We start from the raw sequence: 20,491 nt of genomic DNA, 5'->3' as shown, positions 1-20,491 counted from the left end.
GCCACTCCTCCCACTAGATCTGTTTAAATGTCAACTCCACTATCTCTTGCCTTATCCTCCATCCCTGCCCTTACGAAAAGTCAGCGCCCCATTCCTGTCGCCGTTCCATTACTTCTGTTGTCAACGCCAGCGACCGTTGGGTGGAGGATGTTCACGGCGGCGGCGGAGATGGACGGAGACAACTGGGACCTCGGCGCAGTGGTGCGGAGCTGTCGCCCGTCGGGGTCGTCGGCAGCGAGGGACGCCGTGTGGGCGTTCCCGCCGCTTCCAGAGCCCTTTCAGGCGGTGGAGGGCGGCCAAGGCGGCGTCTTTGTCTCCAGATCCTCTCGCTCCGCCGCTTTTTTGGGGTCGAATCTACTTCCGCTTCCTCGGGAGGCGGATCGGCTGAGTTGTCAAACTCCCCGCTCTAGGCGAAGGTAATTAAGCTTCGTTCCTTTGGACAATTTTTCACTTAGAAAATTACCAAAAGAGAAGAGTTTTGGTGGTAAAAATTGCATCTTTGGTGGTGTTCCCAGGAAGAGCCGCCAGCAGCAACAGCTGAAGAAGGTCGTGCGTCATGTCGCCGCCGACGATCTCTCCTCGGACATCTGCGCATGGCGGAAGTATGGCCAGAAACCGATAAAAGGATCGCCGTATCCTCGGTAATTAAGCCGTTTCTTGGCCGCCTCTGTTCTTATGTTGCTAAGCTAAAAGGGACTAACTTTGATGGAGGAAACAGGGGATACTACAAGTGTAGCAGCTCAAAAGGCTGCCCGGCCCGGAAGCAGGTGGAACGGAGCCAGGCGGATTCGGCACTGCTCATCATCACCTACACCGGCGAGCACAGCCACTCCATGCCGACGAACTACAACTCCCTGGACGGAAGCACCAGCTACGAGTTTCCCAGGTCGCCCTCCGGCAGCAACCAAGAAGCCAGTCCTCTATATTCCGCCGCCGCCGCACCTGAGCTCTCCCCCACCACGCCGCTCTCCGCCTCCATCCTCAGGCGGACAAAGAAACGGGAAGGCAGCGTGGATGAGGCGGAGGTTGAAGAAGCAAAAGACAACGACGAGGGGGGATTGCTGGTGGAGGACATGGAAATAATAAGCGAGGACGATTTGCTCTTCCTGGGCGGCGTCACCTCGCCCACGGTGGCGGACATGACCACGACATCTGACGGCGACTCCATCTTTCCTCTCTTGTGACTGTCAACCGTACCGAGACATTCTCAGCTTCGCAGCGTAGGAACACCATGGACCAGCATTAAAGCATGCGATCCAATCTAAGTAATTATTGTTTGTTAATTCCGATAAAGATGAAGGAAAAAAATCTATTGATTTGCATGATCCGATCTCCCATCATCTCTTCTTTAGCAAAGTCTGCAATCAATTTCGTCAGGAATTTTCTTCTCTACTTCGCCGTACGTCTCATACCCTATTCAATCCTTACTCCATTGCCGTTGACTTTTTTTCAAGTTGCACCATTATATGAAAGTCAATGCGTTAGGTTTGGGAAGTCACAGGTCAACTAAAAGACAGCACTCCACGAACAATGCAGTTGACCATTTTCACGATATGCTTTCGATCGTTGACTTCGACCCTCTCATTGACTATGTCCATTTTACCAAGCTTTGACAAAATTCGGATACGAATTTGTATGCTGTTCAACTTAAAAATCAAGTTATTTTGTTTATTTACTTCTCTACTATTGTCAAGAGGATGCATAACAAGGCGGGAACAAGGAACAGATAGTCTAGCAGTTGACATTTGAAGCTTCTCCATTTGTACTCTCATTTTCTGCAGCAACTGCTGCAGCTGATGCTGCCTCATTCAAGCCCCTGCTCTCCAGTTCTTTCCGAAAAGTTTCAACATCAGCTTCGCTTATTCTGTATGGCGTATAAGCTGCGCTCGGAAACGAACCACTTTCGACTTCTTCCCTGTATTTCGATAGGGCTTTGTTTATGGCATCCCCCACTTGCTCATATTGTTTACAGAACTTCCGAGTGACCTATCAGAAGAGTTGATCGTCCATGGATGTATGAAGGTTGGTGCAGAGAAAAATTAAATAAAGAAAGAACACAAAATTACCTTGGCATGATGAGGATGTTGCAACATGGCCAACAAACATTCGATGTGAAACTTGCAGAAATCACTGGGAAACATTCTTTTAGGTACGAAATCGAGAGCATCCGTTGCGAGTGAACAAGTAAACATAAAATTTTATCGCTTCATAACACGTTTTGAAGGAAAGACAGTGCAAGTCTACTCTTTGTGGCTATCTAATTATACTGTCAAGTTGAAGGAAGAAATTAAGGAGCCATAGCCAAATTGATCGATAAGAATTACACAAAACAGGTCGTGTAACCAGTTGCCTCTTGGTTCAACGTAAAACTGATCCTTTAGACAGTAGTAATCCATTTTAGAAGAGAAAGTAGATGCTCCTTACCAGTGATTAAGAAAAAATTAAAAGAACATGATTAGCTTGCGTGAGTAGTTAGATCCACTAATTATCTAACTCTACGAAAGTGTTAAGCATGTAAACCTGATTGTAAACTCTATGATGCACATTGGAATTAGTTGGAACCAAATTCCTAATTGATAGATACATAAAAACGATGTTGCTTTAACACAACCATTCGTCATGCATGATTGTCTAGATCGTCAGGTGTCTTCCAACCCAATGAAGGTAATCAACCAGGCAAAGGTGGCATCGAGGGATGGCCGGATAGGTAATTCCTCCGAGTACAAGTGAATTTCTCTCATGCTAATTATAAATAGCCCATGAATATCCGGTGGTGAAGCCACAAGGTTGATAAGTGGGGAAGTCTACTCGTTGGATCTTGATCCACAATCTATCGGAGGAACAGTATTTAATTATTTGTCAAGATGACTTGAGCTGATAATCTCAAACTGTCGACTTAGTTGAATATGTCAATCACCAATGTCATCTGGAGCTAACCAAATCTGTGTTGGAGAGGGAAGTTGTCAAGACGGCAAGTGCTTCGAGTGTTGAATCAAGGAAGCTAATGCCGAAGGCTCGAGACGGACGCCGAACAAACTCAGAGCCTGAGTCGGTGTCCAAGTTGCACGAGGGGCGTCGCCTCAGGAACAAAGAAGCCGAGTTTGAGGCAGTCTCCTTAAAATAGGTTCGTCCCCTCCGGCAGTGCTAAGAAGTCAAGCTTGGACGTTTGTTTTCAGGATAAAACGACGAGACCACGATACAACTTAGCACAGGTTGACATAGCAAACTAAGCGTATACCTGAACATTATTATAGATATCTACAAAATGAAATATTGTTCGACAGAAAGATGAGATAGAATTGGGGGATTGAACGAGAAGAGCACTTTTGTTTTTCCTCCTTTTCTTCTCTACATGAACAAGAGCTTCAAATAAAGCTATTCAAGCTTATGCTTTGCTCACTGCTTGCTTCTCCTTGTAAAGACTAAGTTGAGCAAGCTTGTGAGACATATACACTTGTGCATGCATAACACTTGTTTTTTGTACATGCATGCAATACTTGTCTGCGACACAAGTGTCGTTCATGCATATCAACATAATGCATGTGGCAAGCCATGTGGCGTACACACGCCGAGCAAGTAAAAGAGACTCATGGTAATTTTGATTGATTCATATGGACACATTATGTCTTGATCATGGTCCATTATATACAGTAGCGTTCACGGAAGAATTCTTGGATTTGTGCAATCTGGACCCTGAATTCATACCCTCTTATACACTATTAAGTAGCCATAATATCAATTAATCGATGTGGGAAAGATAATCATCCTACAAATACTTGCGAATATGGGGTGTCTTGTCAAAGTGTTGGTTCTTGATCCGAAGAGGATTAAGATAGGGCCAAAGACTTGATTTCATATTTCTTGGATATGCACATAACAGTGTTTATAAATTCCTTCTGTTTGAATCTCAAATATCAGCGATACATAAGAACTCGATTACTGAATCGAAAAATGCCTCGTTCTTCAAACATGTGTTTCTGTATAAGACCCAAGAGGAAGTTAGCTCCTCAAAACACACATATGAAACACAATAAAAGAAGAAGTTGATGAACCTGTTGAAGTTGAGCTCAGACGAAGCAAAAGAGCACAGGTGGAAAAATCCTTCAGAATGGATTTTATCATTTTCATGTTGGAAAGTGATCCCCAAAGTTATTCAGAAGCATTAAGTTGTTCTGAGGGACCTCAATGGAAAGAGACAATTGCATATGAAATTGACTATTTTACAAAACCACACTTGGGAACTTGTGGTTCTTCCTCCGAGAAAAAAATAACTTGGTTGCAAGTGGACTTTCAGAAGAAAAGAAAATCAGATGACATGATTGATAAATACAAGACTAGATTGGTAATTAAAGGTTACCGACAATAAGAAAGTCTTGATTACTTTGATATGTATTCTTCGGTATCAAGAATAATCTCCATTAGAGTATTGTTAGCTATCGCCGCTCTATGAAATTTGGAAATACATCAAATAGATGTAAAGATCGCTTTTCTAAATGGAAATTTACATGGAGCAACCTGAAGGATTTTCTACGCCAGGGTAGACAAATAAGGTTTGTAGATAAGTCATCATTATACGACTTGAAACAAGTTCTAAAGCAAGGACATGAAAAGTTTGACATTGTCATGAAGGAAAGTGGATTTCAGATCAATGAATGTAATAAATGCATCTACATGAAAACTACAGAACATAAGTTTGTGATGTTATATCTATATATAGATGGCATCCTTATCATTTGGAGTAATCATAAGATAATCAAATCCACTATAGGTATATTGAACTAATTTTTTTAAGTCGATATCATTATGTGGACAAGATTCTTGAAAAATTCAACAAAAGTGATACTGCGTTAGCATGGACTCCGATAGATATGAGCAGCATCTATCGAAAAATCAGGCTACGAGTATTTCTCGGGGTGATTGGCAGCATGATGTATTTAATGAGTTATACATGACCAGACTTAATCTATGCAGTAAGCAAGCTTAGTAAATACACGAGTAATCGCGGTGTTGAGAACTGAAAAGGGATAATAAGAGTACTGAGGTACTTGCGGCATACTCATAATTATGAACTTTACTACACGAAATATCTGTTGGTGCAACCTTAGGTCAACGACACAAATTGAATATCAGACATGAAAGATTCTAAGTTCACAATGAATATGTATTCATTTTGGAAAGTGCAGCCATTTCATGAAATCTTTTAAGCAAATCAAAATAACTAGATCCACAATGGAATCTGAGTTTATATCTCTTGACAAATGTGGTGAAGATGTTGAATGATTACGACAATTCTTAGAAAATGTTCTTGGATGGTTGAAACATGTGCCTACAATTTATATACATTGTGATAGTCAATCTATAATTGATCGAGCATACAACCATCTGTATAATGGTAAGTCTCGACACATATGTCATCGACACAATACCATTACGCAACTACTCTTAATAGGAGTTATTATGTACAGTCAAAGAATAACCTAGCGGATCTGCTAACCAAAGAGTTAAATAGACAGTTAGTTGCTAGCTCATCGTGAGGAATGAGCTTGATGTAAGTGCTAATGCCACTTGTAGGTGTAAAGGAAACTGAATCTATGTTAACTAGAGATCCCAAGAACTAGATTCAAAGGGACGACCTAACTGCACTGAAAGACAATCACTTGGGGGAATGACTCGAAGACTCAGTGACTAGAAGAAGGGTAAGCATTCTTACTTTTAATGATCACAGTGGAGTAATGGAAAAATACTCTCGAGAGATCATTTATGTGAGAAAGAAGTTGGACCACTTTGAAAAGAATTAGAGACACAATTTTTAGTGCTTTTCACAAAACCAAACATGTTCATAGCCAGGAACCAACATACTCATGAGACCTTAGCCATATCAGGGAGAGTCTTGGGTGAGATCTGTCTATGCTTACACAAATGACATAACAGTTAAAAGACATCGCGTCTATTGATTAGTTAGTGAGCAAACAAATTTTCACAAGGAAAAGTTCAAAAGGTAACACCTACCTATCCTTTACACAACTCAACTGCCAAAGACTATCACATACCTTATTTTTAAGGATTCTTATGTGAACGCTACTGCACATAACGGACTATAGTCGGGACATAATGTGTCCATGTGAATCAGTCAAAATTGTCATGAGTCTCTTTTACCTGCTCATCCTGTGTACACCACATGGCTTGCCACGTGCATGACATGCATTATCTTGATATGCATAAACGACACTTGTGTTGCATGCAAGTATTACATGCATGTACAAAGAAAAAGTGTTATGCATGCACAAACGTATATGTCTCACAAGCAACTTAGTCTTTATAAGGAGAACCAAGTAGTGAGCAAAGAAGAAGCTTGAATAGTTTTCTTCGAAACTCTTCTTCGTGTAGAGAAGCAAAGGAGAAAAAGTAAGAGTACTCTTCTTTTTGCAATCCTTCAGTTCTATCTCATCTTTATGTCGAGCAATTTTTCGTTCAGTAGATATTAATGATAATATTCAGGTATACACTCGGTTTGCCACGTCAATCTATACTACGTTGTGTCATGGTCTCGTCGTTTTATCCTAAAAAATAGACGTTCAAGCGTGACTTCTTAACACCGTCGGGGAGACGAATTTGTTTTGCTAAGACTACCTCACCGCAGGACTCAGCGTTTTTGTTCCTCGGGTGACGCCACTCGAACTCAAGCTCTGAGTTTATTCGGCGTCCATCTTGAGCCTTCGACATCAGCTTCCTTAATTCAACACTCAGAGCACTCGCCGTCTTGATAACTTTCCTCTCCGACACAGAATTGGATAGCTCCAAATGACATTAGCGATCGGCCTATTCAGCCAAGCCAACAGTTTGAGATTATCAACTCAAACCATCTTGACAGATAAGTAAGTATTGTCCCTCCGAAAGATTGTGGATAAAGATCCAATAATCTTAAAAAAAAATCGTTCTGTTGAGAAGGCGGTAGAAGATGTTGAGATGTAACAGACTCGACATGTGTCAACCTCCTGTGCTTTGATTGGAAATATACCAATCACACATGGGGAAAAGTCAGAGAAGTTCACCGGTTTGATCTTCAAGTGGTGGCAGCAGAAGATGTTCTTCTACCTAACCACGCTGAATCTGGCATGGATCTTAACTAAGGAACCTCCCAAGTTTATTGAGGGTACAAATGATGTGAAAATCATCACTGCAAATGACAAATGGAACGAGTTTGATTTCCTATGTCAAAACTACATCCTTAATAGTCTTGCCGACTCACTGTACGTTGTGTACTGTAAGACGAAAATGGCAAAGAAGATGTGGGAGTCCCTAGATAAGAAATACAAATCGGAAGATGCTGGGGTTAAAAAGTTCATTGTTGGCCACTTCCTAGACTATAAGATGGTTGACTCCAAGTCAGTGATCAGCCAAGTATAGAAGTTTCAGGTGATTTTGCAAGAGATTCATTCAGAAGACATGATGCTGAGTGAAATCTTTTAGGTGACAACAATCATTGAGAAGTTGCTTTCTGGCTGGAAGGACTTCAAGAATTATCTGAAACATAAACAAAAGTTGATAAATATAGAATAACTCATTGTAAGAATTCGAATAGAGAAAAACTATTCACTCAGGCTTTTATAAAAGTCAACATGGTCGAGCATGGTCAAAGCTCGAATCGGAAGCACCCCAAACCTTCCAAGATGGCACCCAGAGGAGACAGTTTCAAGAAAAAATTCTCTGGAAAATGCCACAACTGTAATCAAGTTAGTCACAAAGCTTCGGAGTGTAAAAAATCAAAGAAGTAAGAGGCCAACCTGAATGAGGAACTAGATCTCTGAAGTGAACCTGATAGGTTCCAACCTGTGACAATAGTGGATCGATACCGGTGCCACCAAACATGTCTGCTACAATAAGGAACTGCATCACAACTTTGAAGAAATCAAAGATGGGGACAAGCTGTTCGTGGGCAATTCAGCAACCTTGGACATTATGAGGAAAGTAGTGTTGAAGATGACCTCGAGCAAGGAGCTGACTCTGAACAAGGTGTTGTATGTTCTAGAGATTCAAAATAATCTAGTCTCCAGATCACTTCTCTGCAAGCATGGATTCTAGATTTTGTTTGAATCAGATAGGGTTGTACTGTCCAAACATGGAATGTTTCTAAGAAGAGGCTATGTAAATGATTGGGCTCTTTAAGCTGAATGTAATAACCATTCGACTTAAAATAAATAAAGCTGAAAGCTCTTCTGTGTATATGTTTGAGTTTTCTAGTTTGCGGCATGATAGACTAAGACATGTGAACTACGATGTATTACGTAGATTAAGTAACATACAAAGCATACCTATATTCCACGTTAACCCGGAACATAAGTGTGAAACTTGTGTTGAAGCAAAAATGACAAGGTCATCCTTTCAACATGTTGAAAGAAGTACTGAACCACCCGGTATAATTCACACCGAGATGTGTGACCTTAAAAGAATACTGACATGTGGTGGGAATAAGTATTTCATTATTTTTGTAAATGATCACACAAAATACAGTTATATGTATCTTCTCCAAAGTAAGAATGAAGTTATAAAGAAATTTATTCTCTATATGAGTGAGGTTGAAAATCAACTTCATAGGCAAAATCAAGGTGGTTCAAAGTGATCAAGGCGGTGAATATGTATCACCGTTCGCTGAGTTGTGTGCTGAATATGGGATCAGACACGAAACAACAGCTCCCTATTCTCCATAGTCAGATGGTGTTGTTGAGCGAAATAATCGTACTTTGAAAGAGATGATAAATGCTTTTCTATTGAGTTCTGACTGCTAGAGCAAATGTGGGGGGAAGTTGTGCTCGCGGCTAATCCGGACCCTAAATTCACACTCCTTTATGCACTATCGATTAGTCATAATGTCACTTAATTGATGTGAGACTAATAACCCACAAGTCGTGTTTCCATTCATATTTTTCCAACACTACCTTCCATGACAAATCATTCGGTAATTACAAAGGGGCATGACAACAACAAATAAGAATCCTTAGTTTTGCACATAGGACAAGTGAGGTTGGCATCAATCTTTCTCTAGTAGAGGAAGTCTTTGTTATGAAGTCGATTTTTAGGAGGAAGGTAAAGAAGTCCAAAGATGTTCATACATAAATTCATAGGTACCAATGAGGGGCAATAAGAGGAAGTGTAGGGTCATCTTATGTTATGAAGGTATGAGGAAGATTTATGCTCAATTTACTCTAAAGGATGGATCATTGAAGAGGCAGATTGCAAGAGAGTCAAAACACTTAGCTTTCCTTTGTTTACTAGACGTAGAATAAGAAAAAAAATTGAATTTACATTTTCAAAGGATTTATCTATCCACAGATTGATTTTTAGCCACATCTTATCCACCCAAAATTAGGTGGAAAAAATATTTCCTTCCACCTTATCTCAATGCCACTATCTCTAAGCATGTTTTGTGTCGTTGTCGTAATCCCAACAATGAGCTTGCGGTGACCACCTGGTCATGAATTCGCGGGGGCTGCTTGGCCGCAAGCTCACAATCTCCTTGTGAACTTGCCGATCGCCTAGCCTTGTGAGAACATCAAGGTTGGAGTTTACATAAGACCCAGCGGCCTTTGATGATAGACAAATGTTGTAGTCTAATCCAGACCAAAGAAAGGTGTGCAATCTTGTGAGGGACCCATTGAGTGGTCATCTGGATACTCAAGTACCAGATGATCTAAAATTTTCTGATTTGCAATTTGGATATTCAGGTACTATACCATCTAAGTGTTCTGATTACAAGTATTTCTCTATTGAAAACTTCCGTCAGATAGAACAAACTTCAAATAATAGTAAGCATTTCAATTGGAAAGGAGGAAACCAATTTTTCAACGCATGCTAGAGTTGTCCATGAATCCTAAACTAAGAACAGTTTTGTTCATTATCTTTGTGTTGCTTGCTTATAATGAAACATTTGAAACCCACTAAATGAACTATAGATAGGAAACTATAATCTCTCTATCACTACAAAAAGAATTTTATTTTCATCTAGTCTTGGTTAGTAATGATAAAATAAGATAAAATTTATTTACATATAGATAATGATATAGTAAAGAATCAAATCCAATGACATAGGAAGATACAAATGTAGGATTTAATATCTATTTGGTGGCTAGCATTTGACTAACAACACATAACAATTATATCATTAAGGATCTAAACCCCAATTAAGTGATCTAATGCATTAAGCATAAAGGGGAGTTTATATTATTAGATATAGATTCAATGTGTAGATCTATTAAATCGGCTCATTAACATTAATGGACTGATAATGAGGAATGAGTTTTTATATGGATGGTATGGATGGGCCAAGGTATATAAGCGAAGAAGTTCAATGATTAGGGTATCTTGAATCTTGGATTCAATAGAGCTTCTTCATCTTCCTCCTCTCTTCCCTATTGAGAAGGACTATGAATTGATGCTCACTTTTGTCATTTCGCGCTTGTAGGAACTCCGGTGACAAGTAAGAGATACAATGACATTAGCTATGGACTCAGATCAGCATTCAATTTGTCGTTGCATCAATTTCAGTTTTTAATATTGCCTTAAAGATAGATGATACCCAGATCTTATGATTGATGTATCATATGGATTGTTTTCGATGTATCGCTATTGCTTTCAACATATAGTCAATCTTGGTTAGCAAAGATAATGAATGATACAGTAGGGGATCTAAGTTTAATTATATAGAAGGATCTATATAGTCTACCCCATAAAATAGGATAAAGGTTTGATTATTCTTGTTGTATCGTAGCCTTGCAAACAATAAACAGTGAAACCTCCATTTTGGGGCAAAAGACAATCTAAGCTGGCCACTACAAAAAGGTCCAGCATCAATGCCAATGGTGGGTATCTGCAGAGCGGAAGTTGCCGCAGTGGCTACCGGTGCCGACACACACTCTAAAACAACTGAGAAGCAACCTGCATCTTGTAAAGCAAGGGCAGTCTCCACGACCTGCACATTGCTAGCAATGTTCACCAATAAAATCAGATATATTGTGTAGGTTCAAAAAGTCACCTTGACGGCGCTAGCCACAGCCTTCCCCTGCGGCCGGAACCCGCCGAGAATGCTAATAGCCTGCGGAGTCAATCCAACATGCCCCATGACCGCAATCCCTGCCTCAACGATCGCCTTGGCGGCACCGATCCGGGACGGCGCGCCGCCTTCAAGTTTGATCACATCCATTCCTCCTTCTTTCAGCATCCTCACCGCTGAATCCATGACCTATCACCCCCAAGACAAGAAATAGATCGAGAAGATGAAAGACGAGTTCTTTGAGGTCGAAAAGGACGGTCGTTGTACATGGGAGGCGGAGGACTCGTAGGATCCGAATGGAAGATTGTCGACGAGGAGGGGGCGTGAGGCGCCTCGGGTGGCGGCGCGACAGTGGAGGAGCATGTCATCGAGGGTGATGGGAAGCGTGGTATCGTGGTCGTGGACAACCATGGCGGCGGAGTCGCCCATGAGGAGGACATCTATGTCAGTGGAGTCCACGTGGGCCGCGGACGGTTAGTTGTAGGCAGTGACGACGGTGATGGGATGGTCGCGGCGGTGCTTCTACCGGAGTTGGGAGAGAGTGACGCCCTGTGCAGGCGATTGGAGCTTCAACCCATCGTACACCGTGCTCTCCGTCACGTTGCTCATCAGCCGCCTCGCCAGCCGCTGAAACATCCTTCCTCCCCTCTCTTCGCTCCTCCTCTATCCTCTAATCTGAGGCGGCCAGAGCAAGGGAGTGACGCCGTTGCGACGAGCAGATGGATGGGAACGAGATTGAGATAAAAAGACGGAAACTTGAAAGCGACATGGCTGGATCGCATTTTAGTGGGTTGATTCCGTGTGGAAGGATGTTCGAATTTGGTATCGTATTTTGGATTCTGTCCGTTTATTAAAAATTCTAAACCCCCCAAAATCTAGTTAAAATTTCCTTTTTTAGTTACAGTTGGACACGCTATAGGTTGCAGAAAAAAGGAGCTCAATCTAACTGTCGCCTGAATCGGTTGGTGGTCGGTTAACTTAATTACCTTTGTAAGAGGCGGTGAACGAATGCTAACAATATTTAATGGCTCTCTGGATACCGTCCTAAAGGCCCATTGGGCCACTCAATTTGCATGACCAATTAGTTAGTCTTCTTAGGCATATTGTGATTTTTTTTATATATTACTATAATTCAGGTATGTAAGTCTTGAGTTCAACTAATCCTAAAGGTGAATGACTTTCCCTTTATTCATCCACCGAATAAATCCAAAAGTATGAGTGGCCCGTTGATCAACAATCAACGTCCCAAATTTTCATCCCACTAGAGAAAAATGTCTTACTGTGTGTTGTCCATATTGTTTATTCTTGAACTACTTAATTATCCTTTTTAATTTGCTAGGATTCGCGTGAGCTAGAGGAGAAGTGAATAGCTTTCGTCTTGATCTTAGGCTCGTCATTTGAATACGCAATGGGAACATTGATTCAAAGTTGACTCTACATGCACAACACTTAGATTTGACTTGGTATCGGTCTCCTTAAGGCAACTGATTCAAGGTTCGCTCCTAGTGATCTCACTTCACTATAAACTTCTCCATTTAGATATCTTCCGGAGATAGAGAAGCTTCTTACAAACTTGTTCTTATAAGAATACAACAATATAATAAGAAACAAGAATGCAAATACAAATGAAGGCTAAAACGACTTTATAATGAAAACCTTGCTTTGCTTGTTCTTTAGTTGCTTTAGATTACCTCTTAGTGGTAAGAAATGCAATAACACTTCATCTCCAAACCTTCAAGAACTGACACCTTCAAACCTCTTTGAAATCACGTTTTAAAGATTATTGCTAGGGATGATTTTTGTTTATCAGTCGATTAATCTAATGAATTCGATCAATGAAATATGTAGAATGACTCTTTTTGACTTATTTGATCATATCAATCGACTGATTTCCTAAATCAGTCGATTTGATTTGCTTTTATTTTCTTATGGATCAAATTGATTAGACTTATTTTCTTAATCAGTTGAATCAATTTACTTCTGGATCAAATTGATTCAACTGATTTTCCTAATAAGTTGAATTAATTTACTTTTGGATCAAATCAATTCAATTGATTTTCCTAATAAGTTAAATCAATTTGCTTCTAGATCATTACCACCCTTGCATCCGATCCAACGATCAGTTCGGGCTTCCACCTCTCGCTAAGAATTTGATCCTCGACTTTTTTAGACTTTCCTTGTCTTGTATTCAGCCTTACGACCTATAAGCCCTTTATCTTGCCTAATATCATGTTGATTTTAATTTACCATGACTTCCTTTGATCAGCATTCGATCCATCATGACATTCCAAGACTTCCGTTATCATCAAGTATTCGGTCCTCCATGATCCACCTAGACTTTTTATCTTATATCAAGTATCCGGTCATCCATAATCCACTTAGACTTTCCTTTTATTAACTTTCCATTGGACTTCTGATCACCAAGTATCTGATTCTCTATGACCCATTTGAACTTATCTCTTATTAATTTTCCGTTGGACTTTTGATCATCAAATTTTTTATCTTCTGCGATTCACTTGGACTTTTCTCTTGTAGTAAAGTATCCAGTTATCTTGATATACTTGACTTTTTACTAATATATTGATCAAATATCGAAATCCAAACTCAAGTCAACTCAAACTTGATCAACCTTGAGTTGAAGTCGACTGCACCAATATAATTGACTCACATACTTAGATAGCCAACTTTTTAGCTCCTCAAACCAATTTATCTCTCTTAGTTCACCAAATCCACTTAGTCCGATCAGCATAACCCACCCTAACTCGGCTTACTCAACCTACCTAGCCTAGCCCATCCAACACACTTCGTTCCTTAATTGGTTCAACCTACACGTCTCGCAAATTTGTGTAACTCATTATAAACATATGTATTCGAACAATATAATAAAGTAAGGATATACACTTCTTAAATTGGTGTAAAAAATAATTACAAAGGGGGCATGAAGGAAGAATATATATAACTTCATTCATGCACGAGGAATTTGGAATTCAGAAATATAAAGTGAGCTGAGCTCTAGCTTGCCTTGGAAATTAATTAGGGTCCAAGTAGAGTGGTGAGTGGTGCATGGCATCAGACACAGCACAGAAATGTTGGCGAAGAAGAAGGGAGAAATGACAAAACGAAGTTGGTGCCTAGCTCTCCATTATCACCTCCTCTCTCTCTCTCTCTCTCTCTCTCTCTCAATTGATTTGTCTCTGATACTCGAAGTAAGGAAGTTCATTCCCTTCCTTTCACGAAGTAAATGGGGATACGTGCTATCATCGTTTTTACATCACTTAGAGTTTGAAAGACACATGGAAATTAATATATCTAGAAATTAATTTGAGATGTTCTTTTTCATTGTGGTAATTTTTCGATCGATGAATAAAATCTCTCTTTTGTTAACTATTTTCCTGAGAATTCCTCTGACTATGCAGTGGAGTAGGAAACTGGTTAGCTATATATATATGCATGTCTCCCTAAATAATAATTAATGATGATGATAAAAATAATCTAAGTACCTTCGTGTTTGACCATGTGACAATGGATGAAAGATAGATAGCGTGGGAATCTCATGTAATTGTCTTGTGATTAGTATTATAATCAATCACAAGGTAAATAAATCATTAATATATAGGAGATGGGATTAATTAATTCTGTGATTAGGGTTTTTGGGTAAGTGCGAGGAGGCGGCCTCGAAGTGAGGGTCGCGGTGGAGTGCTGCTGCGGGATCCTCTACAACCCTCGCACGTGCACGCCCTCCCACTCCCCCCTCTACTCCGTGCCTCGTCGCGCGTGTCTTTCTTCTCTCTTTTAATGTACCCTTGCAGTTAATGAAGTTATCTTTGAGGTTAATTAATCAGATAAAATGCACAAAACTCTCGTAATTTCTTTCCAAAAATTTGGATTTCGTTGGCATTTACTTTACGTTTCAATTAGCAACAGTCTTAAAATTATGTAGGTTTAAGTACTCATTGCTCTCATAATTTTTTTATATTAAATATATTATCATCTGTCATATTAGCATAATTGAAATACTAATATTCATATTGAATGTCTGATTAATTAGAGGATGATAAATTTATTATAATAAAATATTATGATTAATTTTCAGAGAAATTTTTTTTTTCTATCCTCAACTTTACTTAGTAGTCGATTATAAACGAATTCCGTAATATAATTATCTTCACATAACTTGAGATAGACGGTAAGACACGTAATTTAATAATTTTTGCTTCAATAATTATAATACTAATGCGATAATGTAGAACTATTAAATATACCCGATGGCAATAACATTGAGACTAGATATTAACATTTTGGTGAGACTAGCTAGCATATACTAATCTTATGATCATTTAATAAATATACGTGACATTACGCTAACAATCGGATATGAATCTTTATATTTTTTTAGAAGCAATTGACTTAAAGTTGTAGAATTTATAAAAGGCCTATCTAGTTTTGAGATTTCCAAATGGCGCATTTATTTTCTATTTTTTCTCCTCCTACCAACCACTATAGCACTGCATTCAAAGAATAATACCTTGGTGGTATTGGATTTCAAAGAATAACACTATTTAATACTCTATTTCAAAAATTAGTATCATTATGGTACTTATTTTTAAAAATATGATCATTATGGTGTTGTTTTAAGGGTTTATGCGACGCCAAAGTGGTACTAATTTTTGAAAACTAATGTAGGATAAAGAGTATCTAATTTTTAATGGGCTATAACTTTTAACTCAGAACTTAAAATCAGGCTATGTCTATGTTTAACGTGCAGAATTTAGAGATTTATATTTGTTACTATGGAACTCATAACCATCAAGTTTCGGATCCAAAAATATCATTTAAGTCATTTTTAGAGGATTCAAACTTTTTTTTCTAATTTTAGTAATTTATATTTTATGATATTTCAAGTATTTCTGGTATGTTTTAGGTATTTATGAATTAAGATTTGTCTATATAAGCATCTTGTTTAACTGTTTAAGGGATTATCCTCTATTCATAATTTTTTTTTGATAAAACCTAGAGAATAGTGGATTTCTCTTTGTCCTTGACAATTTCTCCTCTTGCATTCTCCCTAATTTCCCTTTCTCATCAGCCCACAATATAATCGTTATTTTGCCTATGTCAAAAACTAATATCATAGTGGTACTTATTATTAAAATGCAACACTACAATGGTTTTGTTCTTCGAAATCTAACTCCACAGTGTTGTTGTTTTTGAATGCAATACAACAATGGTTGACGGGAAGAGTAAAATGGGAAGCAAGTGCATCCTTTGGGAATCTGAAAGTTAGGTGCGCCTTTTGAATATTCCACAACTTTAAGTGCGCCCTTTAAGGAATTATTATTTTTTTAGTGAAAGATAGGTGCAAGTGCAAAATAATACAAGCGTAGTATAATATATTTTCAAGATCCTTCCAAAAGATCCATGTGAAGGAAACTGCATATCAGTTGGATTTAGAGTTCTACCTTTGTTGTGTAATTATGAACTCTCGATAGCAACTTTGTCAAGTGTTTGCACCTCTTTCGATATCTACATGAACACGTTCCGTCCGTATCACGAACTCACAAACTTGGAGAAGAGAAACCACCTAAGGTTGTGCTAGCAACCAAACAAGGAGATTTCGGCCAAAGAGTAAGAAAGATTAGAAGAAGAGCAAGAACACAAGTGTATCTTCATGAAATGAATCAAAACTTTTTTTGTACTCATTCAATTAATTCTTAATGTCAATTAGCTTAATTGACATTAATATTTATTTTCATCCAATACATGATCAATTCAAAATTGACCACCTTTTTGTTGGTGTAATTTGCACTAATGATCTAACTCAGGTTTTGATGAATGATAAGTAGATTAAAGTTAGAGTATTTTGTGGGTTAATTGCTTTACCAAGTGTGCAAGAGTTGACTGATCTGAAGAACCTGACATCAAGCTGAAATCTAGCTAGGTCCACTAGATTCGATAGCTGGTGCGAAGTCTGGATAGGTCTGCAAGATCCAATATCTGGCAGGAAGTTCGATTGGATTCGCGGTACCTGACAACCGGCAGAAGTCCAGTTGGATTTATGAACCTAACAACTGGCGATAAAACTTGGTGGGTCAAAGGTAAGTCAAGAGACTGCAGTTAGTAAGTGGAGAGGTAAGCAACTGGATGAGAGATCTAGTGAGGACGCATTCCCCGTTGAGGGAACTGTAGGCGTCGATTTAGCTTAGATCTATTTGAGAAACTTAAGTTGAGACCTTAACTAGATCCTGATCTTGGGGAGACATGATCTAATTACTACTCCTATCTTATTAATATTATGCTACCTCTGCTTTATAAGATAAATATAATTTTTTTGTTGTCTGGACTAACTTTTTGTTGTAGGTAAGAAAAGATACAAAAAGTGGTCCGGGTGCCGGACCAACTCGCATGGGTGGGTGCCACAGTCACTCGGGCGGTATGGGCGCTCAGAGTTGGTCCACGCGCTTAGACCAGAAAACTTATCAAGGAGCTGAGTTGGAGCACATCGACTAGCTGAGCTACGTTAGCATGGTCCAGGTGCCCCGAGGAGTTCCAAGCGCTTGGAATAGGCCTATATAAAGGCATTCGATCAGCAACTTCAGATCATTATCTGCTAAGAGTTTCATTCTTGTGAGATGCTTCGGAAAAAGCTCCTACGACGCTGTAAAGCTCTGCCGACAACTAACGATCAAGATTTGTTTATTTTCTCTGTTGTCGGTAACATTTTCTTATAGTTCTTATACTTAATTTTGTAATCATTCGAACTATTAGTGGATTATCCAACGAAAGCACTCGACAAGTGTAGGCCTTGGAATAGGAGTCATCGAAGGCTCCAAACCAAGTAAAATTTCTTGTGTTAGCATGTAATTGTCTTTTCTTCTTCTAGTTTCTTTCTTTTACTCTTCCGCTACGCACTTTGCTTTAATTCACAAGTTTTCGAAAACTCTTTTCACCCTCCTCTAGCGTATTTATGATCCTACACTTTTTGCTCTTCGTCCAATGCATGATCAATTCTAAATTGAACACTCCTCTTCCTTGATGAATTAAAATTCACCAAGTCACTCAATGAGTCTAACTCATTGATCCTCATCAATTCGAATTGACTCAATGAGTCTAATTCAAATTAGACTCAATCCAATAGTTGGATCCAATTGAGTCTAGCTAACTCAATGAATCTAATTCTGATTAGACTTAATCCATTAATCCATCATATGAATACATATCTAAATTAACATATTCTTTGTGTGTATGGCCCAATAAGTTCTCATAATATTAGTAATATCTCTAAAACTATTTTAGATACATAAGCAATGAGTGACATCTAGTAACACATCATTGCTACCCAAGTGACGAGAATGTCGAGATTCAACCTATCCTTTCTGTATCTATTATCTTGTATGACTCAATCCTTCTATCCTTGATATCTAGATTGATCGATGAGGCATAAACCGTGTCATCCTCTTATTAATCTTTATATTTCTTGATCTCTAAGTAGGCACATTCAATCAAATAAACTCAATATCTCATATTGACTAATTTAAGCATGACCATGCATTCTTATATCCCGCTAATCAAGGGGCCCACAGATATCGCTTATCTCATATGAAAGGGATATATAGATTCCAACTACATCACTCGCATTCTTACGTATAACTTATTACATACTTAGTAATCGACTTTATATTCCACCTTCTTACAGGTGACGTTTGTTGATACCAAAGTACCCAACTCCTTATGTGGGGAACTGTAGTGACTTCATGTCTAAGGATTAGTCATACTAATAGTCACTATGAGAATGTTTATGACATTCATATAACGATCCATGAAACATTCTTATGGCGGGTCATTTAATATATATTCTCTAATATATACCCATGTGTTAATCTAATATCTCATATCCATAACTTGTGAGATTAAGTCATCCATTGACATACATACTATAGTCTCAACGCATTAATATTATCCTTGTATATTAATACTTCACTAAAAATAGTTAATAGTAGCGTTCTATATATGTATCTATATTATCCCGCTATCAATTCAATAAATTGATATGTTGTAGATTAGAACCTACTAAGTATCATAGAATATTATTATACTTATTCATTCAGCATTAAACTGAAGTAAATATAATAACCAACTTTATTTTTTATTAATTATTAATGAAATATGATATAAAAAGTACCCTTATCAATCATCTCATAGGAATAATACTAACAACTATATGCTTGTGAGTTGAACCCTTGAAAAGGGTTGCATCTATACTTTTTATTGGATACATTGCTAATTGTTTGATGATAATGACTTCTCACTTTTGATAAAAAGAGAGTAAATGACTAGCCAATTAATGATTATTTCGTAAAGTCTATACATAAATTGGAAGTCAATTGAGAACAAGCATTCGTTTGGATCATCTTGAAAAGTGAATAACACTTGAATGCGACTAATAGAATAGAAACTAATCTATCTTAAGTTATCTCAGATGATAAAAGAACTAATATTAGTTAGTCATATTAGGGTGCTAAGTAATACAAAAAAATGTATATCAATGGCATATCGATGCTTGCCGCAATCGAACGAGAGACAACATAAACAATTAAAGATTAATCCTTGCAATTATAAATTTAGAGGGATATAATTAATCGAACTAAATTAAGACTTATTTCCTTTCAATCACAATTGGAGTGGAGGAGAAGTAACCTAACTGAAATATACTAAGACAATTAAATTCTAATAAGAATTTAAAAGTCCAATTAAATTCATCCTAAAAGATCACAAATTAAAGTTTCTTAAAGATCTTTGAAAACGATTTCTAATTATTAAAAACTGTTTCTACAAATATGAAGCTCAATATTAATTATATATAGGGACTAACTAAACCATCTTTATCATGGAGGACAAAATAGTCACTGAAACCCAGTTTCTGTGTTTTCATTCAAGTGGACAAACATTTAATAATAAAGAAGAAGAGAATCCCACAATTGAATTCTTCCTCGGTAGAATAAATCAACACTAAATCCAACGCGACGATGGGAATAAAATAGGCGAAAAATAGCTGGTGAGGAATAGAAGATGATTAATTAATGCAACAAAGAACAGAACAGAACAGAACAGAACAGAAGAAGAAGAAGAAGAATATGGAATGAGATCAGGAAGTTTGCAGTGCCCTCATTCTCTTTGACTATACTCCACACTGTACTGCATGCATGCATCAATCCATCCATTATCCACATGCATGATTAATCCACTAAATTCTATAATAATCCATCAATTCCTAGTCTTCACACAATCACATCTAATGAGGCGATTTTTTGGGGAGCTGGCCTTTGACTGTCACCCTAGCTATCACACATTGAACCTACACACCTAGCTAAATGTCTTTAACTAATAATATTTTCTCTCATTCCTCTTCCTTAAAGCTCATCTCTTCCTCCTCTTTCTTCTTCTACA

The 20,491-nt window shown here is 38.2% G+C and overlaps 1 protein-coding gene and 1 pseudogene across 1 annotated transcript; one reads left to right on the top strand and one right to left on the bottom strand.

Moving 5' to 3' along the window:
- Nucleotides 1–3: 3 nt before the first annotated feature.
- LOC122022759 (probable WRKY transcription factor 27) lies at nucleotides 4–1,325 on the top strand. Its single transcript, XM_042580864.1, has 3 exons — nucleotides 4–416; nucleotides 516–641; nucleotides 719–1,325. The coding sequence occupies exons 1-3, from the start codon at nucleotides 28–30 to the stop codon at nucleotides 1,182–1,184; spliced, it is 981 nt and encodes a 326-aa protein (XP_042436798.1). The 5' UTR covers nucleotides 4–27; the 3' UTR covers nucleotides 1,185–1,325.
- Nucleotides 1,326–1,731: 406 nt separating this feature from the next.
- Nucleotides 1,732–11,683, bottom strand: LOC122023257 (annotated as a pseudogene).
- Between the last annotated feature and the right edge of the window lie 8,808 nt (nucleotides 11,684–20,491).

Source organism: Zingiber officinale, chromosome 9B (assembly GCF_018446385.1).
Source record: "Zingiber officinale cultivar Zhangliang chromosome 9B, Zo_v1.1, whole genome shotgun sequence".
Taxonomy (NCBI): Eukaryota; Viridiplantae; Streptophyta; class Magnoliopsida; order Zingiberales; family Zingiberaceae; genus Zingiber; species Zingiber officinale.
This window is presented reverse-complemented; position numbering and strand designations above follow the sequence as displayed.